Source organism: Myotis daubentonii, chromosome 1, assembly GCF_963259705.1.
Source record: "Myotis daubentonii chromosome 1, mMyoDau2.1, whole genome shotgun sequence".
NCBI lineage: Eukaryota > Metazoa > Chordata > Mammalia > Chiroptera > Vespertilionidae > Myotis > Myotis daubentonii.
The window spans coordinates 42,735,717-42,754,993 of NC_081840.1; the positions used below are offsets into that span (position 1 = coordinate 42,735,717).

Genomic DNA, 19,277 nt, shown 5'->3' on the forward strand with positions numbered 1-19,277 from the left:
ATTGATAATAAAGACACAAACTTCGAGGTAGTTTTGGTTTTTTTTTTCATTTACTGAACACAAACACCATTGTTTTCTTTTTACACAGCAATTTTGTTAGTTTCAAATTAGCCGAGCTATTAGGACTATAAATTGCCACGAAATTAAAAATGATTTGACATGTCAAATTCAAATAAAAAATGTCATGCAATGTATAAATCACTACTAGACCTCGTGTACAGTCAGCAAATTTACTAAGTTTATTAAAGTCACGTAAATGGTTTGACAAAAGTGCACAATAGAATAACATCACTGGTTTTTTATAAATCACAGTGAATTACTAGAATACAACCATTTAGTTCCTCTACATGGAGGATTGCAGGATGGGATGAATATTATAAAAATGGAAACTTTCAACACTTAAAGCCAGTCAGATTTTACTCCCCATCTATGTACCTCTGAAAAAATTGGTTAGCAAAGCTGAGGTTTTTTTCCCCTCATGTTTTTTCCTCTACCAATTATTATGCAACAATAAAAAAGCCATGCACAAATTTTACAACACCTGATTAAAAACATACAAAACCTTGTTCACTTCATCACTTGGCAAAGCTTGCATCTTCGTTCCTTCATTGTTCTGATTGGGCCGTTCATCACGTGACTCACCCCTAAATGAAAAGCTGTTAATAGTTTAGCAATACTCACCCCTGCACACATATCAAGATACACTCCCCATAACCACCAAGTCAATGTGTCCCTTCCCTACACATTAATACAAATGAACACACCACAAACCTAGGACTAGAGACCACAATTACTTTACAGTTTTAAAAAGTAATATGTCTATCACCACTATTGTGTAATATTTATTTCAAATCCCATATTTGGGGGTGGGGATGCTATACAACCCAGCCCATCTGGAGATGTGGGCAAATCTGCCAGACATGTATGAGAAAGCCCTGCAATGTGCCATACAGAGTTAGGAGCTTTCTACTTCTTAGAGAGGATGTCCAGAGCAGAGCTGTGCATTTTCACTGTAGGATACACAGCTTAAAATCTTATGAACTAGTAACTTGTCAGAGAGCAAAAGACAGAGTTTGGATTTCTTTAACCCATTTTAATGTTACAGTATAGTTAGTGAGGAAAAACAGAAGAGTCATCTGTACATTGGTACATCTGACTAGCCTGAAAAGGAACATTTACGACTTTTACAGAAAACCTACCATAAAAACAAGTCGTTACACTTTTATCCATCTACTCACTAGTTTAATCACCGCTGCTTCTAAAACCAGCAAACTGTAATCCAAGGTCAAGCAACTCATTCCTCACCCAAATGCTCTACCTGAATAATCCAAAATGGTCTTACTCATAAGGAGCTGCCTCAAATGCAATGACAGAGTGTTGTTCCCTTGGGATTTCAATTTTCAAAAACACTTGCCAAATGCAGTTATTTAGGGATCCACTGCCCCCAAATCATATTTTACTTCACACAGTGCTATCACACCTAAGTTTCTCATGATTACCACTTATTAATCAACAATTAGTATCACGAAATAAAACCCTCCCCAGAAATAAGCAAGACCAAAGCTTGCTTTTGAATTTGTTTGAAGTTTTCACAGCAAAGAACCTTACGGTAGTGGGACTGTGCAACCAAAGTAAACTAAAAAAAACGATGTTGTGTCATAATTCTATGTCAAAAATGTCCCCCGTCTTTATCAATTGAGGGGATGAATTTGCTGCCCGTCTCTTGAGTTAGTTACCTAACCTCAAAAACCCATTTTACCAACTCTACTAAAAGCACAAAACCAAGCAAGTTTCACATGGTTTGCCCAGGCATTCATCCACCTGGGCCTCTAGGTCAACCAAATTTATATGACAGTTATGAGCAAGACAAAGTAGTTTTGATTGAATTTGTAATGCTACCAAGGAAGACTTACAATCCAAAGCTTAATCCTACCAATAAGAAACATAAAATGACAAAAGTAGCTGGAAAATGAAGGCAGTCTAGAGTTCTCAGAGTGCTGAGATACAGAACTATCACCTTTCTTTAACTATTTTCCTTAAAAAAAAAAAATCAAAAACAAATAAACTCAAGTTTGGGAAGGGTTTGGCTAAACATATTTTAAATTCTACCAAAAACAAATAAAAAACAAGCATGTAGATCGCATTTCAAGAATGGTTTTATACAGGTGTTTCACAAAACATATCTGATTTTATAAGACAGAATCAGGTCCTTAGCAATGTAGTACACATGTGCTTCTATACTATAGTAAAAAAAAAATCTCAGTTACCATCAGCAGAGTTCATAGTTTATTCCACTGTCTTCAAATTTTCTCCAACTTTGTCAGCATTTCAATCAGCAGTTTTACTTTCTCCAGCTTTCAGTCCTCCCTCCTCAAAAACAGCATCATTAAATTTTGATGTATAAATATGTACACATATCATTATCTTCATTTTACAAATAAGCAATAGCTAAGAGTGCTGGTCCTGGGTAGCCAAAGGGATGACATGATTTTTAAAACATGCAACATTATCTGATATTTGAAGTTTTGGTGTTTAAAATCATATACATTAATAATGAAACCAAATGAATACCATCTATCACAGTCATTCCTCAGACTGTCAATAAGCAGGCCTTGAAGTCTGAAAAACGCAGGGTCTGATCTGAGCTGTAGAAAGGTGTGATTCACTCACCTTGAGGATGGGCATTTTCTCTTTCAGTCCATTACAGTTGCCAAGAGCAAGGTTCAGTATTTCCTTGACTCACACCAGGGGGATCAAGGCCAGTAATTTTCAAATTAGGATTCATTCAAATACCTCCCTTTAAACCAATCTTCCTTGTAAAAACTCAGGTTAGAAAAACAGAAATATATTACCATGACAGAATTAACCATCAAAACATTCCTAACTGAAGCAAGAAGACACACGAAGTATAACTACAGTAGCTGTAAAAGTATCTTGCATTCTTGGGGGAAAAGCTCTTTAAGTTCCCCCTTTCCATTCCGTCCCACCCTTCAAAGTATTTCATTTTGTGGGGTATCGCTATTTTATTTAAGGCCCTAGGTGCTGATTTTGGCTTGGTCATTATGTTTTATACTGATCCAACTGCAACCTTTCTCTTATACTTCACAAAGCAATTTCCATACATAAAATGTTAATTGAAACCTTACAAGTTTTAAGTTTATAACTGATGTTGCTACATCATTATAATGCTTTCCATGAAAGAAACAAAAAAGCTGTAGGTCTTCACTTACAGTACCATGCACTATGAATAGCTAAGGCATTCATTTGGCACTAGAGAGAAAAATACAGATATAGCTAATTTTATTTTCTTTCTCATTTTTAACATCAATAAAAATAGGTGTGTATGCTTTGCTTGAATTTCTGTGATGCTTAAAAGATAATCACAGATCACTCTTTTAGTCTTACACTTAAAATGTTGCCACTAAAGCAAAACAAAACAAAAAACATAAAAACCTCTGTACAACCTGTCGGAATAAGTGACATTTTGTGGTTGAAAAATGTGCAGCTCTCAAACAGAACTATCTTTCAAAGTGGCATTGCAAATTCTTTTCATCATCAAAAATATTTAATTCCCTATACCACACTAGTGATTTTTTTCTACTTCTTATCACAGACTAAATAAAGTGAAAAAAAAATTTTAAAAGATCCTGGTTCCTTTCATCTATCATACACACCTTAATAGGGAGGCACAAATAATGCCTGCTAGAAAAGTAGTTTCCAAATTTAAAATTACCACATAGGAGGAAAGAAAGAAAAAAAAATAGAATGTGTAACTATATGTGACAATTTGTTTCATAAGAAAACACAGCATTCATAATTTTTACATATTTGTGAGCTGAGTCAAATGCAGACTGCTGCAATTTAGATAAGCTACATTAAAACAGAGACTTCAAAGAATTTTAGAATTCAAAGCCTAAAGGCAAACAGTCCATCAATATTTTCTGAAAAGTCACTTTAAGATTATTACTACTTGGTATATACCACCCAGCATAATGCAATAATTTCAATGGGTTTAACTTTATAAATGTATAACTATTATTAAGTTAGCATATTTTTCAGATTAATCTGCAGCTATATTTTTTTAAATCCTCCTGATGTTATAATGTGCTGCATCACTCAACATAATTAATGGAAGAGTGAAAACAACCTATAGCAGTTTGGCATGTGCAGAACACCTGGGTATCCCATTACTTTTAATGTTCACTTTTAGTTGTTTTTCTTCATGAAATCCTCAAAACTGCTACAAGAATAACATGCTAACAAAGGCTTAACAGAAATACTTTTGTAGGCAATTTTTTTCAAACATTATCAACTTCAAATTAGAAATGTTCTCTGTTACATAAACAAAACATTTTATATTCATTCCTTAAAAAAATAAGAAAGAAAAGTAGTTAAAGTGACCAATATTCAAACACCTTACATTAGTTACACCTAAACAATGTGGCTTTGTTTAAAGTGTATTTGAAATCAATTACCATATGAGACTAGAAGACTAAATACAGAACTAAGGAAGGATGGGTAGGGAGAAAGGGTAATGGAAAGAAAAGTAGAATTTATGAACACATAATTCTATTGTCTGTGATTAAAGTTCTTTACTTTTTAGCACCACATTAAACAATTTTACATATCCAGTCACTTAATGATATCCAACAAATTCTTCAAGAGTTCTAGGGATCTGGTCTTGGTAGTTAATGTCATTAGCCCGAACTGCTCGGGCAGCCAGGCACTTGAGACTCATCTTCATTTGAGTTTTAAGTAGTATTTCAGATACCCCAGTTGTACTTTTGTCTAGCGGAGTCTTATTCTGTTTATTTGTCATGTCAGTGTGAGCGCCAGCTTCAACTAGGCTAATGATGATAGAGTGCAAGGTCAAAAAATCACTGATGGGCCTGTTGTATTGAACAATAATATGAAGGGCACTGTTCCCTTCATTGTCCACGGCATTTACCTCAGCACCACAATCTAGCAGGAGCTTGGTGACAAGTGCATTTGGAAAGCTGCAAACGTCGTTGGTGTGGAAATCATCAACTGGGGTATTCGAATTGACAGCTAGATGCAGCAAGGTGAAACCTTCCCGAGTTCTGGGATCAAGGTGAATCAGGTTGTAGATCTGCTTGTTAATTTTGCACTGATCTTCTTCACTGCACTGTGTTTTGGTGGAGATGCACACTAAATACAGAAAGGTGTAGAGATTACATTCATAATTGTCCATAGCACTGTGGACATCAGCATCTGAAATATTTCTTACTCTGTTCATACTTTGTTCTATTTCCAAAACACTGCATCTCAAAACGCATTCTATATCTGGCGCTTTCACGGTTTCATTCAAATGTATCATCTGTGAGAAAACTTGAGCAAATCGAAGAAGATCCTTGTGGGTATTCCTGTTACCTTTCTGTCGGAGGTGCAGGGCATGAAGCCACAACTTGATACACTGTTCGAATTCCATATTATCTGCATAGACAGCTCCCCTGTAAATGATGGGATGGGAAACATCAATATTGTCAGCACCTAAAATCCGTTCCCGAACTATAAGGCCTTCCATATGAAGAGCATCTCTGTCTTGCCGAATGGATTCCAGTTCCTGAGGATTTCTACATTCAGTTCTATTCCCGTAAGCATGGATTGGCGGGAGAACCTCTTTCTCAAGAATGTTATCACCATCTTGAAATCTTTCCAACATGGCTAAATATAAGTAGTGGTATGTCTTCATGATGTCATAGTTCTCACGGTCATTTGCAAAGGAGGCACCCAAGAGTTCCAAAGCTTCAATCCGACTTCTTCGGTCACAATCAGCATGAGAGAGCAACAGTTCGACGACATCAGCTTTACAGCTTTCGGCAGCCACTTTTAATGGTGTCATCCCATGGCCATTCACTACTATAGCGGCACGCCATTTTATCAGCTCTTTCACAATATCTATGTGCCCAGCTTCAGCTGCAAAGTGCAATGCTGTGGCTCCACAGTGTGCTTTAGCATTGGGATCAGCGCGTTGTTCTAAAAGGTATCTGACCACATCAGTGTGTCCCTTATATGCTGCAATCATTAGGCAGGTGTTGTCATACTTGTTGGCAATACTGATGTTGGCATTATTTTCAACCAAGTATTTCACAATGTCCAGTCTGCCATCAAAGCAAGCTGCCCGCAGAGGGGTCGAGTTAGTTACTGTAGTATGGTTCACGTTGGCTCCATGACTGACTAGAAGTTTAACAACTTCAAAATGTCCTGCTCCTGCTGCACACCACAGAGCAGTGGCACCATCAATGACATACCTATTATTCATGAAAAGAACAACAGTCAGAAAATGGAGGCCATATAAATTTAAAGATAAATTTAAAGAATGGATTCATTTGTACTGATCAAAACTTCAATCTACATAATATTAATAAAACATTCTTTTTGGTGAAAATAAAACCAGGTAATTTAAGTAAGCACTATGCATAGACCCTGTAACTAGTATGAGCTCAATAAACGTGAGCTATTAGTGTTACTACTAAAGCATATACACTTTTCAAAACACCACCAACTTTCTACTAGCAAAAGTAAATAAATTTCAGATAGAGGAAATGGAGATATGTAACTTCTTTTCTACCACACTGATACACTAGCTCTTTAATATATATACTTAATTAGGGCAAAAGGTTAAGTCATCTCTGTAGTTAAGCAGAGCTCCTTTTCCCCCTCTGGAGCTCTAGGCTGCTTAAATCCCTCTTGAATCGTGCCTTCCAAACCCGGCGGCCTCAGCTACATGCTGGGGTAAATCCTGATACACTGGCTCTTAAGAGCACGGCCATGTGCATGTTCCTCCTTCCCAGTATCCCCCAGGTACCAGCTTCTCTCAGTAAGTCAGTAAGAAAGCCACCCAATCTCTAAGGTTACACTGGGTTAGAAACTGCTTTAGAGAGAAAAGTATTTAAGCAGATAACTTTGCCCTAAGATTATCTAAGCTAACCAAATATTATACGTACTCTAATACAGCGAAAAGAATGAAACAATTACTGCTCCCACAACAAAATGGATGGATCACATAAACATGATGCTGAGCATAAGCAGTCAATAGAACATAGTACATGCTGTATTATTACATTTACATATTTATCTGTAGTGTCAGAAGTCAGGATACTGGTTACCTTTAGGAAGAGGTAATGAATGACAGGAAGCACAAAGGGGACTTTGTAAATATGTACTTTTATGTATTTGTCTCTCTATGTTATACTCCAATTTTTTTTAATATATTTTATTGATTTTTTACAGAGAGGAAGGGAGAGGGATAGACAGTTAGAAACATTGATGAGAGAGAAACATCGATCAACTGCCTCCTGCACACTCCCCACTGGGGATGTGCCCGCAACCAAGGTACATGTCCTTGACCGGAATCGAACCCGGGACCCTTGAGTCCGCAGGCCAACACTCTATCCACTGAGCCAAACCAGCCAGGGTGTTATACTACAATTTAAAAGTTTAAAAAATATATATGCATAGCCCTGGCCAATGTGGCTTAGTTGGTTGGGTGTCCTCCTTGCATCGAAAGGTTGACAGTTTGATTCCCAGTCAGGGCACCTGCCTGAGTTGCCAGCTCAATCCCCAGTAGGGGCCATGCAGGAGGCAGCTGATTTTATACTCTCCCTTCCTCTCTCTCTAAAAATCAATAACTATTAAAAACTTGTGTGTGTGTGTGTGTGTGTGTGCATATTGTGCCTCTATGTGTGTTCCTCAGCTACGCCACTGGAGAAGAAAATACTAACAGCAGGAAACAACTAGTACTTTTTGAAAAACAAGTAGGCATCTTTCCTGACCTTCAGTTTATGACTGGGTGTTGTGGCTTCAGTCACCACTTAATTACTGAGTGTCTAATATGTGCCAGATTCATAACTTACATAAAATTAGCTTGCTAGGGCCCAGCCAGCATGGCTCAGTGGTTGAGTGTTGACCTATGACCTAGGAGGTCACGGTTTGATTCCCAGTCACACCATAAACCCGGGTTGCAGGCTCAATCCCCAGAGTGGGGCACACAAGAAGCAGCCAATCAATGATTCTCTCTCATCATTGATGTTTCTATCTCTTCTCCCTCTCCCTTCCTCTCTGAAATCAATAAAAATATACTTAATAAATAAATAAAATTAGCTTGCTAGGAAGCCAATCTTTCCCACTTTTTCATTTCATTTTTTTCCCAACTTCAGTTTCCCAACTTTTGACCGTATTACTATCAACCCTAAAAGTAGATATTTGCTGGAGATAGTTAAATCTACTGTGCTACAACCACTAAATATACCTGTCTGAAAGTTAAAGAAAAAGGTCAATCAAAAGCAATATTCACTAAAGCAATTAATTACCAAACACCTAACTGGTGAGTTTCTCACCATACAACCTTATAACACAGCTCAAACTATACCTCCCATGAAGTGAAAGAGTACAGTCCTCCTGGTATAATATAAATGTCATAGATAACCCCAATTACCAACACCCAAAAAAACAATACTATTATTTCTGCTTAATATAAAAAACCCACTGATAATAATTCAAAAGCAATCACTTCAGTTTCAAATAATAACACAAAATGTTTATAAGCAAAGCCTTCTCATGGGGTTACTCAATAGGGTTACCTATGAGGAAGGATGTAGGATTGACTAGGAAGAGGCTTAAAGCTACTGAAAATATCCTATATCATGATCTAGATAGTAGCTACATGGGTAGATAGGGAAAAAACTCACCTAACTGCACACTTAAGACCTGTGCATTTTAAATCTTGTGATAAATTTTGAGATAAATCTCAAAAACATTTAGAAGCCTTCTCAAACTTTTTATTTTTTAAGTGCCACTTAATTTTTTAAACTAAAGAATGAATAAGAAAATAAGACATTACATACATGTTTTAGTGGTTTCCAACTGTACTTCTGCAAACAATTTTATTAAAATTCATTTATTACATTTTTATTGTCATGGTTAACACAAACTTCAAAATTTTCCTTTCACTGTCAAAAAAAAAAATATCAGACACCAAAAAATATCTAGTAATAAATCTAATGAAAAAATGTGTAAGACCTCTACATTGAAAACTACAAAACATCAGGATAAATTAAAGACCTAAATAAATGGAGAAGTAGTCCATGTTCATGGTTTAGAAGACTCAAAAGTGCTAAGATATCAATTCTCCCTCAAATGATCTATAGATTTGACACAATCAAAATCTTAGCAGATGCATCCACATGTGTACAGAAATTGAGAAGCCAATTCTACAAATATAGATATGCAAAGAACCTAGAACAACCAAGATAATCTTAAAAGAAAAATAAAGTTGAAGGACAAACTACAGTAATTAAGATAATGTGTCATTAGTACAAGGACAGACCAAACAAACAAAAACTCCAAATGCTCAAGTTAAGACAAATGCTCAAGTGAAATTCAGGTACAAAGTATGGTCTTTTTAACAAACGGTGCTGGAAGCAACTAGATGCCTGTATAGGGGGGGGAATTTAACCTTGACTCTTATCTCATACCATACACAAAAATTAGAAGTAACATTGACCTAGAATATGAAAAGCAAAACAATAAAAGTTTCTTTAAAAAATACTATCGTCATGACCTCAGGGTTGATGACAAATTCTTAAACAGAATGAAAAAAACAGCAAATAACCAGTCCTGGCCAGGTAGGTCAGTTGATTAGAACATATCCCGATATGGCAAGGTTGTGGGTTCAAACCCTGGTCAGGGCAAATACAAGAACTAACCAGAATGTATAAAAAAATAGAACAACAAATCGATGTTTCTCACTAGTACTCCTTCCCTCTCTCTCTGAAATCAATTAAATGAAATAAAACTTATAAAAATAGCAATAACCATAAAAAATTTTATTAATTAGACTACCTTAAAATCAAAAACTTCTCCTTATCAAAAGGCATTGTAAGCAAAGAAAACAGGCAATCCACTCACTGGGAGAAGACATTTGTATTAGATGTATTCGACAACTCAATACGAAAAAGCAAGCAACCCAATTAAAAAAATGGGTGAAAATGCCCTGGCCGATTTGGCTCAGAGCATCGGCCCTCAGACCAAAGGGTTGGGGTTTGATTCCCGGTCAAGGGCACATACCTCAGTTGCAGGTTCGATCCCCGGCCCTGGTTGGGATGCATGCAGAAGGCAACTACTTGATATGTCTCTCTCACATCAATGTTTCTTTCTCTCTCCCTCTCCCCTCCTACTCCCTCCCTTCCATTCTTTCTCTAAAGCTCAATGGAAAAAAATATCGTCGGGTAAGGATTAAAAAAAAAAAATGGGTGATAAGATTAAACAAGTATACTTCAAAAAAGATACTCAAATGACTACAAACATATGAAAAGATGTTCAAGATAATTCACCAGGGGAATGCAAATTAAAACCAGGAGTTACCGCCCTGACCGGTTTGGCTCAGTGGATAGAGCGTCCGTCTATGGACTGGAGGGTCCCAGGTTCAATACAGGTCAAGGGCATGTACCTTGGTTGCAGGCACATTCCCAGTAGGGGGTGTGCAAGAGGCAGCTGATCGGTGTTTCTCTCTCATCGATGTTTCTAGCTCTCTATCCCTCTCCCTTCCTCTCCCTTCCTCTCTGTAAAAAATCAATAAAATATATTAAAAAAACAAAAACAGGAGTTACCAACATATAAACCCACTAGAATAGCTAAAATTAATAAGAACTGACATGACATACTAAGTGTTGGCCAGGGAGTGGAGCAATACAAACTCTCATTGCTGGTAGAAATGTAATTTGCTTGAACCACTTTGGGAAAACTGGCAATAACTATTAAAGTTAAACATATATCCATCCTATGACCCAACAATTCCATAGCAGGTATATACTGAAAAGAAAAGAATGCAAATGTCCACCAGAAAACCTATACAAAAATTTTCAAAGCAGCTTTATTCCTAACAGTCAAACACTGGAAATAACCAAAATATCCATCAACAGGATAAATAAGCTGCCATATATTTATACAATGGAATATTATAAAGCATTAAATAAACAAACTACTGATACATGCAACTATATGGATGAATCTTATAGACCGTGTTAAGCAAAAAAAGAAAAGGGCTATACAGAAAAGAGTATACTGTTATTATTTTATTTACAGGAAATTCAAATATAGGCAAAATTAATCTATGGTGATAGAAGGCAGAATAATCATTACTTGAGGGATGGGAAAGGAGAGGAATTGACTGAGAAAAGACACAAGGGAAACTTTTAGAATGATAAGAATGTTCTACATATTGATCTAGAAGATGATTACACATATGTAAACATATTAAAATCTTATCACATTGTACACTTAAGAGTTATGCACCATACTAGATGTCATACCTTAACTAAAAATAAGCATAATTATAAACAAAAAAGAGGCACAAATCATTTTAAAGACTAACAGTTTAAATGAGCACCAATAGCTAATACTTTCAATGTGCCAAGCTGTATTAAGTGCTTAATATATCTCATTTATTTCTCATAATAACCTCCTCTCTATTACCCTATGAGGTAGATACTACTAATATGCCCATTTTACAGACATGTAACTAAAAAGTTTATGAGGTTAAAAATAAAAGAGTACTTTGGAAACTATAAAATGCATCAATTCTAAGAAATCATAACCCATGACATTTGTTTCAATTTAAAAAGCATTTTTCAACCTAATCTACCCTAAAATTAACACACAATTAATAATATGAAATTATTGAAGACAAATGTAAAATTAACACACAATTAATAATATGAAATTATTGAAGACAAATGTAAAATTAACACACAATTAATAATATATAGTTACATCTACATAGTTCCAATATTTTCTTGCACTCTTTAAAAGTATGAAATTATTGAAGACAAATGTAAAACTTTGGACAACAAAATAAAATAAAATAAAATAAATAAAAGTATAAAATTTTTGTCCTGGTCAGTGTGGCTCAACTGTTTGGAACATCGTCCCATACACCAAAAGGTCACAGGTTCGATTCCCAGTCAAGTGTGTGTGCAGGAGGCAGCCAATGCATGTTTCTCTCTCACATCAGTGTTTCTTTCTCTCTCCCTCTCTCTCTCTCTCTCTCTCTCTCTCTCTCTCTCTCTCTCCTTCCTCCCTCTCTAAAATCAATAAAAACATATCCTCAGGTGAGAATATTTTTTAAAATTTTTAAGTGTAAAATTATTATGCCAGGAACATGAACCTAAACTACCAAAAACTTAAGAAATGTTACATTAAAATGGGCATTCACATGCATTTATCTGTAACTCTGGAAATAACAATACAAGATAAAAATGACCCCATTTTAAAGCTTAAAAAGAGAAAAAAATGATTAAAATATTTTTCTTCCCTCAAATTTCCAAGAATGGTGTAAGAGAAAAAATTAAATTATTTCCTGGTATAGCTTAATAATTTCCATTTTTCTGTATTTTTTGTGACAAGCTACCTCAAAAAAATTTCCACTACCTATTTTCACTGAGACAATTACAATTCCTTAAATAGTTTATCACCAAAACAAATTCACTGCAATCTATAATAATAAAAGCATAATATGCAAATCGACCGAATGGCCGTCGGGACAACCTTCCAGATGAAGCCGCGGCTGTCAGGGATCAAGGGAGGGATTGAGTCCGCCGCTGCGGCTGCGAAGGCCTACTAATGCACGAATTTCATGCATCGGACCTCTGGTATATTATAAAATGACTAGTCCTCCAGAAACATTAGCTGTAGTAAAATTTTAATTTCTACATATAAACAAAAGTATTGAAGATATTAAAAGAATTATAATCCTAACATCTATGACATTCCTTTTCCCATAAAATTCAGCTAAAATTATAAGCATACACTGCCTCAAACAAAATACTAAACACATTAATAACAGAAAATAAAAATATAATAAAATTAATGCAATATTTACTTAGTGCCTATAGGAGAAGCACTCTATAAAACCATGATCTTTCTAGACTCAGTCCAAAACTGCAAAGATAACATTTCTGTTCATAAAACTAAGCTTAACTATTTTCTGGTTCAATTTGAAATAAAAAATGTCTGGTTCAAGCATTTGAAATGGAAATAAAAACTCACTAAATGTAAATAATCAGCACTTTATCCTAACCAAAGTCCTTAAAATCATTTATTAGATCAAACATAGCTCCTGGAAATATATACTGGCAATGACTTCTTAACACTAGATTGCCCAAGGAAGTCATTTTGACTGCTTTTTAATTTCAATTAGAAAAACAATTATGTATATAAGGACACAATGTCTTACAATTTTGTGACTTTTTGTACAACATATAAATGCATTTATTAATAATTGTAGTTACCTCCCCCTCCTTCATTTCCGGTATATATATGTGTTATACCTATATTGCCCAAAAGCAGTCATTTTGACTGCTTGGGAAATTTTAGACTCTTATTATTGAATTGAGTAAATTTCTTATATGACCAGTTCGGCTCTGTATTGAAATAACAGTTTTCATTTTTTTTCGATTACCGTCACATGATTACATACAAGTACATGATAAATTGTCGATACTTGATAAGTTGCAGTTGCTCAATAAGCTAAACTAGTACTTGTTATTCGAATCTTTATGCAGTGATACTTGTTCTAATAAGTTGTTTATTTTATTTCTTTTGAGCCCTAAATTCTTGAAAGAAATGTCGAATAGAAGTAAGTTATTGGAAAAGCTAAGGAACATAAGTGAAGAGTGCTCCGATATTATTCGTTCACAATGCAGTCATTTTGACTGCTTTTGGGCAATATAGGTATACACTAAATTTCAGTCTTTCTAGTGTTAATGAAGTCAAATGATGTGGCTCTCATGCCTTTCCTCTACCTGGACATTGATTAAAAATGTGAGTAGTAGCACAGTCTTTTTTTTTTTTTTTTTTTTTGTCATTCATCTCATTTAGTTTCTTCTCATAGGATATCTAATTCCTCACTCCTTTGCTATTTTTTTTTTTTAATCCTCACCTAAGGATATTTTTCCATTGATTTTTAGAGAGAGTGAAAGGGAGAGGGAAAGACAGAGAGAAACATCGATGTGAGAGAAACACATCAATTGATTGCCTCCCGCATGCCCCCTCCGACCAGGGCCAGGAGCCTGCAACCGAGGTGCATGCCCTTGACTGGAATAGAACTCGGGACCCTTTGGTCCACAGGCTGATAGATGCTCTATCTATTAGCCAAACCAGCTAGGGCAGTAGCACTGTCTTTAAAAGTAAAAGCACTCAACAAAAAGCCTCAGAATTCCCAGAGGTCCTGTTCTCCTTCCCATCTATGTCAGCAAACCTCTCCTAGTTATAGGGGTTCCTACAAATTCTGGCACAACACAACATTGCGTGGTCACATGACACCTAGCCTTTGTTCTGTTTCCATTTCTGTAACATTCTCTTTTTTTAATATTTTTATTGATTTCAGAGAGGAAGGAAGAGGGGGAGAGAGATAGAAACATCAATGATGAGAGAGAATCATTGATTGGCTGCCTCCTGCACACCCCTCACTGGGGATCGAGCCCGCAATCCCGGCACGTGCCCTAGACCGGAATCGAACCTGGGACCCTTCAGTCTGCAGGCTGACGCTCTATCCACCAAGCCAAACCGGCTAGGGCAATTTCTGTAACATTCTTAACATCTTCCCATTCTCCAACTAAAGGTTCTTTCATTCCCACTCATGTAACTTTTATTCTTATCCACTCATCTGTGTCCATTTTAGCCTTCACACAGTAAGCCATAAGTAAAAATTTCAAATGTTACTCCTAAATATATGAACAAGGACTCGAGTATCATCATGGAACTTAATCTGGATGGGTAATCCTTCCCTGTTGAAGCTCTATGATGAATCTACTTTTGTTTCCTACAGTATTATAGAAGCTGTTAGGCAGAACATAGACCTTTTCTTTACATTTTTAATGTTATTTAATTCTCTCTCTCACACACACACACACACACACACACACACACAAAACATACAATGTCAAGCCCATAATTATACTGATACTATTGCTTAGGCTAAAGCTAAGAAGTGAGACTGTATTTTGTTTTGTTTTTAATATTAGGCAAATAACAGAAGAGGTGGCAAACAATTTGGCAAAAAAATTATGATGATACACAAGTAACTAAAAGTTGGGAAACACTATTTGTTCCCCCTGGCCATGGGTCTCAAATGTCAATGGACTGTAAAAATGGGGGTTTGGCTTAATCCCTTCACCTTTTTCACCCAAACCCCAAAACAACACACACACACACACACACACAGCTATAAGTCTGTTATTTGTCTCTGAGTCTGTTAGTCTATTTTGTCTGTTAGTTTATTTTGTTCATTAGATTCCACATATAAGTGAAATCATATGGTACTTGTCTTTTTCTGACTGGCTTATTTCACTTAGCATAATACTCTCCAGGTCCATCCATGTTGTCGCAAAGGGTAAGATTTCCTTTTTCACGGCCGAATAGTATATTCTAGTGTATAAATGTACCACAGGTGAAAAAGGTGAAGGGATTAAGAAAAGAAAAAACACTTCATAGACACAGGCAACAGTATGGTAATTGCCACAGGGAAAGGGGATAGGGGGAGACAGAAGAGGGTAAAGAAGCGATAAATGGAGATGGAAGGAGACTTGATTTGAGGTGGTGACCACTCAACAATATACAGATGATGTATTATAGAATTGTACACCTGAAACCTATACAATTTTATTAAGTCACACCAATAAATTCAATTTAAAAAAAATAGACAAAAATAAATAAAAATGGGAGTTTGACTAAGTACCTCAAAAGCCAGCCCCTAAGGGATGAGTGAGCTTCATACTGTGAACACCTCAGGCTAACATTTTCACAATGTCTGGAATGAGCGCAAAGTAAAATCATCACATTTACTATAACACTCTCTTTATCTAGTTCTGAAATGCTACAATGACTGGGATAAACTGCACAATAATCTCCGAGTCCTGTGAGTGGGCAGAAAAGTGGCCATAAACTTCAATTCTCCTTTGTTAATTAGTCAAAAGTAGGAACTTTACATTTTTTCTGAATCTTCCACAGAATGTGGCACAGGGCTGGGCCCATCATGGGCATTTAATAAATAAAATAAATACTAAGCTATTTTATCATAGCCATTAACAAATTCATAACTGTAATAATCCATAAACAAAAAAGGTTCAAAAGAAGGCTCAGAGGAAATCACAAATGATAGAAATGTTTGGGGCTTGAGTCTCACCAGTCTGACTCTTGATACTTACTTTACACTAGGATCATCAAAATTGGCCTCCACCCTCTTGTCTCCCAGAATCTCAGTCTTAATTTCCTTGGTTTGAATCCCTTCCTGCAACTGCACTGGAACACTTGTCACTGCAAATACATTATGCTGCTGACCCTCTTCTTCACTTCCTACAATCCTTTTAAGACTCAGCTCAAGCATCACCTGGCTATGAAGCCTTCCCCGATTCCCCCAGACAAAGCTGAGCGCTTCCTCTTCCTGTGCCCCTCAGCATCCAAAAGATTTCTAAATGGCATAGCATCTGCAATTACTCACTGATATATCTACTCTCTCCGCCTCCTGCTAGACTGTCTTCCTCCACAGTGGGAACAGTATGTTCTTCATCTCTGCCTACCCAATTAATACCACAGAGCTTGGCACACAGTAGGTGTTCAGTAAATGTTTGCTCACTGAAGCCCTTAATTTCACAGGCCAGTGCAGATTACTGGGCAAGGTAAGCCACAAAATAGGCTCAATTTCTAATCACTGCAGGGTCTTTTTTGCCATCTCAAAATAACTTTCTCTTTGATGGTTAAGAAAGACAGTGGTAAAGCAAAGCCTTTCCAAATGCTTTAGGAAACTATGTTTTCTCCCCACTATTCTTCCCCCATCCAAATAGGCCTTAGCCAGCTCACTAGCAGCACTGTCCCCAAGGACTGTTTTTGCAGAGAGTCTTCTCTCAGTGGATGCCTGTGCCTGTACAACTGGAATGGTGCAGGAAGTTCAGGGTCTATCTGCTTCACTCCTCTGGCTACAGGAAAGGCTTTGGGAATGCAGGGAGTTACAGAAACCAGTAGGGAAAGCAAACATGAATCAGGTTGCCATCTCTGGTTAACATGAAAAAAATCATTTCCTTAATGTCTAGAGAGGTGGTAGCAGAGATTAACCACCACCCATGGGCTATCATTTCATTAAAATGTAATACTCTCAAATATCTTCCTCTCATCTAAAACAGAAGGAAAGGCCTTTATTTATTTAAACCTAAAAAAAGAATCAATCAAAATTCAACAATGCCCTAGTTATCTTCAAGAAGTGATTTTTTAATCATGTTTTAACCAAGCAGTTTCAATCACCAAAACGAGAAATACATTATCTTTATGCTTGGACTACACCTACCTCAAAAGAAAATATTAAGACAGCTTAAGTTCTGGCACAAGTCAACAAAAACAAATGTAATCAATGAAGCAAAATCCTTATGCACTTGTAATCTGTAAAACACCTTATAATCATCCAGCACAGAAAAGGGAATAATGTCAAACCTGACGATTGTGTGTTCAACATTAGCATACCCCCAAAAAGGTACAATGAAACCCAAAGGGCAAGTTTTAACTTTGACAATATGAATTTTTGAACTCCCCACCACGAAAAACAGTAAATTATAAAGCTTCCCCGCAATATCACCGGATAACACGTAATCTCACCATGGCATCATCTCCTACACCCACCTCAGTGCCATTTTTACAGCCAATGTATCTACCCCCGGCAATGGGGAAGTCAGTCATGTCTGGGGATGTCTGCGAGACCAAGCCCTCAGGAGGCCGTGCTGCCGCTGGCTCCCGGGGCTTGTTTTGACACCAAGGCCCCCGCAAAGCCACTGAGGGCTTCACAGGCCCACTAATTTGAAGCGGTAAAAACCGGCTGAATAACTCATCCGAGGTCTTCCATGTTAACTGCTGACCTCGATCATTTCGAGGTTACAACCTCGGTACTGATCACAGCAAAACCTGAAGGCAGCCACCTCCTTCATACTGCCTGCTCGCAGACTATCCAGAGAAGAATAAACTATTAGACATCAAAACAGAGGGCGTGGCTCTTTACCTGCAGAGGAAATAAGATGCTGGGGCCGATGAGGATGAGCAGCAAAACATGGGATGGAGCATTAGCCCTGGAAGGTGAAGTGGGCCTGAATGGGGCGGAAGGAGGTACAAAAGGGACAAGTGATACCGCCACGAAAAGCGTGGGGGAGGGGAGGGACCAAGAATCGGCCGGGCCGGGCCGCGCGCCTAGGAGAGGAGGCCGGAGGTGGGCAGTACCTACCCGTCGAAGCGGACGGTGCCAGTCTGCTGGGTCTGCACCCGGTAATGTTCCAGCAGCAAGCGCACCACCTTGGCGTGGCCATTGCGGGCTGCGATGATCAGAGGCGTGGAGCGCTGCCCTCCCTGCTGGCTGACATAGCCCAGCAGATAGCGGATGTCGCTTTCAGACCGGTTGAGGAGCAAGGCGGCTAGGGTCAGCACCTTGCCCTCGCTGGCCGCCTTGTATACATAGCCAGCCAGGCCCTCCATGGCCGCCGCCAACTCCAACACCCGTTTGGTCGCCACCGCTGCTGTTGCCTTGCGCCCCCGGAGGCCGCGTTCGCCAGCGCTACAAACCTGGGCCCTCACAGCCCATTCAACAGGGCGCCGCCGCCGCCGCCGCGCCCAGGCAGCAGCGCGGCCCGGGGAGGCCGGAGAGGCAGAGGCGGCGGGCGGCCGCGGGGGGCACGTCCGCGACCCGGCCCCGGCAGGGAGGAGGGCGGTCAGGGCCGCCCCCAAGGCTCCTGGCGCGGGCCCTGGGCCGAGGTGATCTCCATAGCGGCCGTCGCCCCAGGCCTCAGACTGGACCCCTCCTTCCTGCGGCCTGCGGCAAGCGCGTGTCCGAACTACGGGTCGCCGGTGAGGTCCCAAGAGGCCCGCGCGCGCCCGGTTCGGCGAAGGATGGGCGCGTCTCACTGGACCCGGCCCGCGGGGCCTAAGGCCTGAAACTGCCTCCGCCTCCGCTCTCCGACCTCCCCAGCTGGAGGAAACGCGCGGGCCCTCGCCCACCGCAGCTCAGAAGTGCCAGAAGCTGTCGATGGCTTCGGAGCTCCACGCCTGGGGCCCCCGGAGCGATGCGGAACGCGCCCGCGGCAGCAGCCCGGACCTGCGGGCGGAGAGGAAGGCGAGCCTCTGCAGACTGGGCCGGGAGGGGGAGGTGCGAGCGCGAGGGACGGTTAAGTGCGGTGTCTCTTCCAAAGCCGACCGGCCGGAAACCAGGCCTCGGTGAAGAAAGGTTC

General features: G+C 38.7%; 2 protein-coding genes across 5 annotated transcripts in view; one reads left to right on the forward strand and one right to left on the reverse strand.

The window, feature by feature from the left end:
* The window catches only part of CLN6 (CLN6 transmembrane ER protein), a 95,764-nt gene that overhangs the window by 20,789 nt on the left and 55,698 nt on the right, over positions 1-19,277 (forward strand). The gene's annotated exons all lie outside the window — the stretch shown is intronic.
* Positions 219-19,197, reverse strand: FEM1B (fem-1 homolog B). Of its 3 annotated transcripts, XR_009452992.1 has the most exons (4): positions 18,281-19,197; positions 15,758-15,829; positions 2,268-6,272; positions 219-644 (listed from the first exon to the last, which is right to left on the reverse strand). XR_009452992.1 is itself a non-coding variant. In XM_059697133.1 (3 exons), exons 1-3 carry the CDS (start codon positions 18,526-18,528, stop codon positions 4,637-4,639), a joined length of 1,956 nt encoding a protein of 651 aa, XP_059553116.1. In that variant the 5' UTR covers positions 18,529-19,197; the 3' UTR covers positions 219-4,636. The 3 variants fall into 3 exon arrangements, 2 of the variants coding, with proteins under 2 accessions (XP_059553116.1, XP_059553130.1); XM_059697133.1 differs by having other exon boundaries at positions 219-6,272; XM_059697147.1 differs by lacking the exon at positions 15,758-15,829 and having other exon boundaries at positions 219-6,272; positions 18,281-19,196.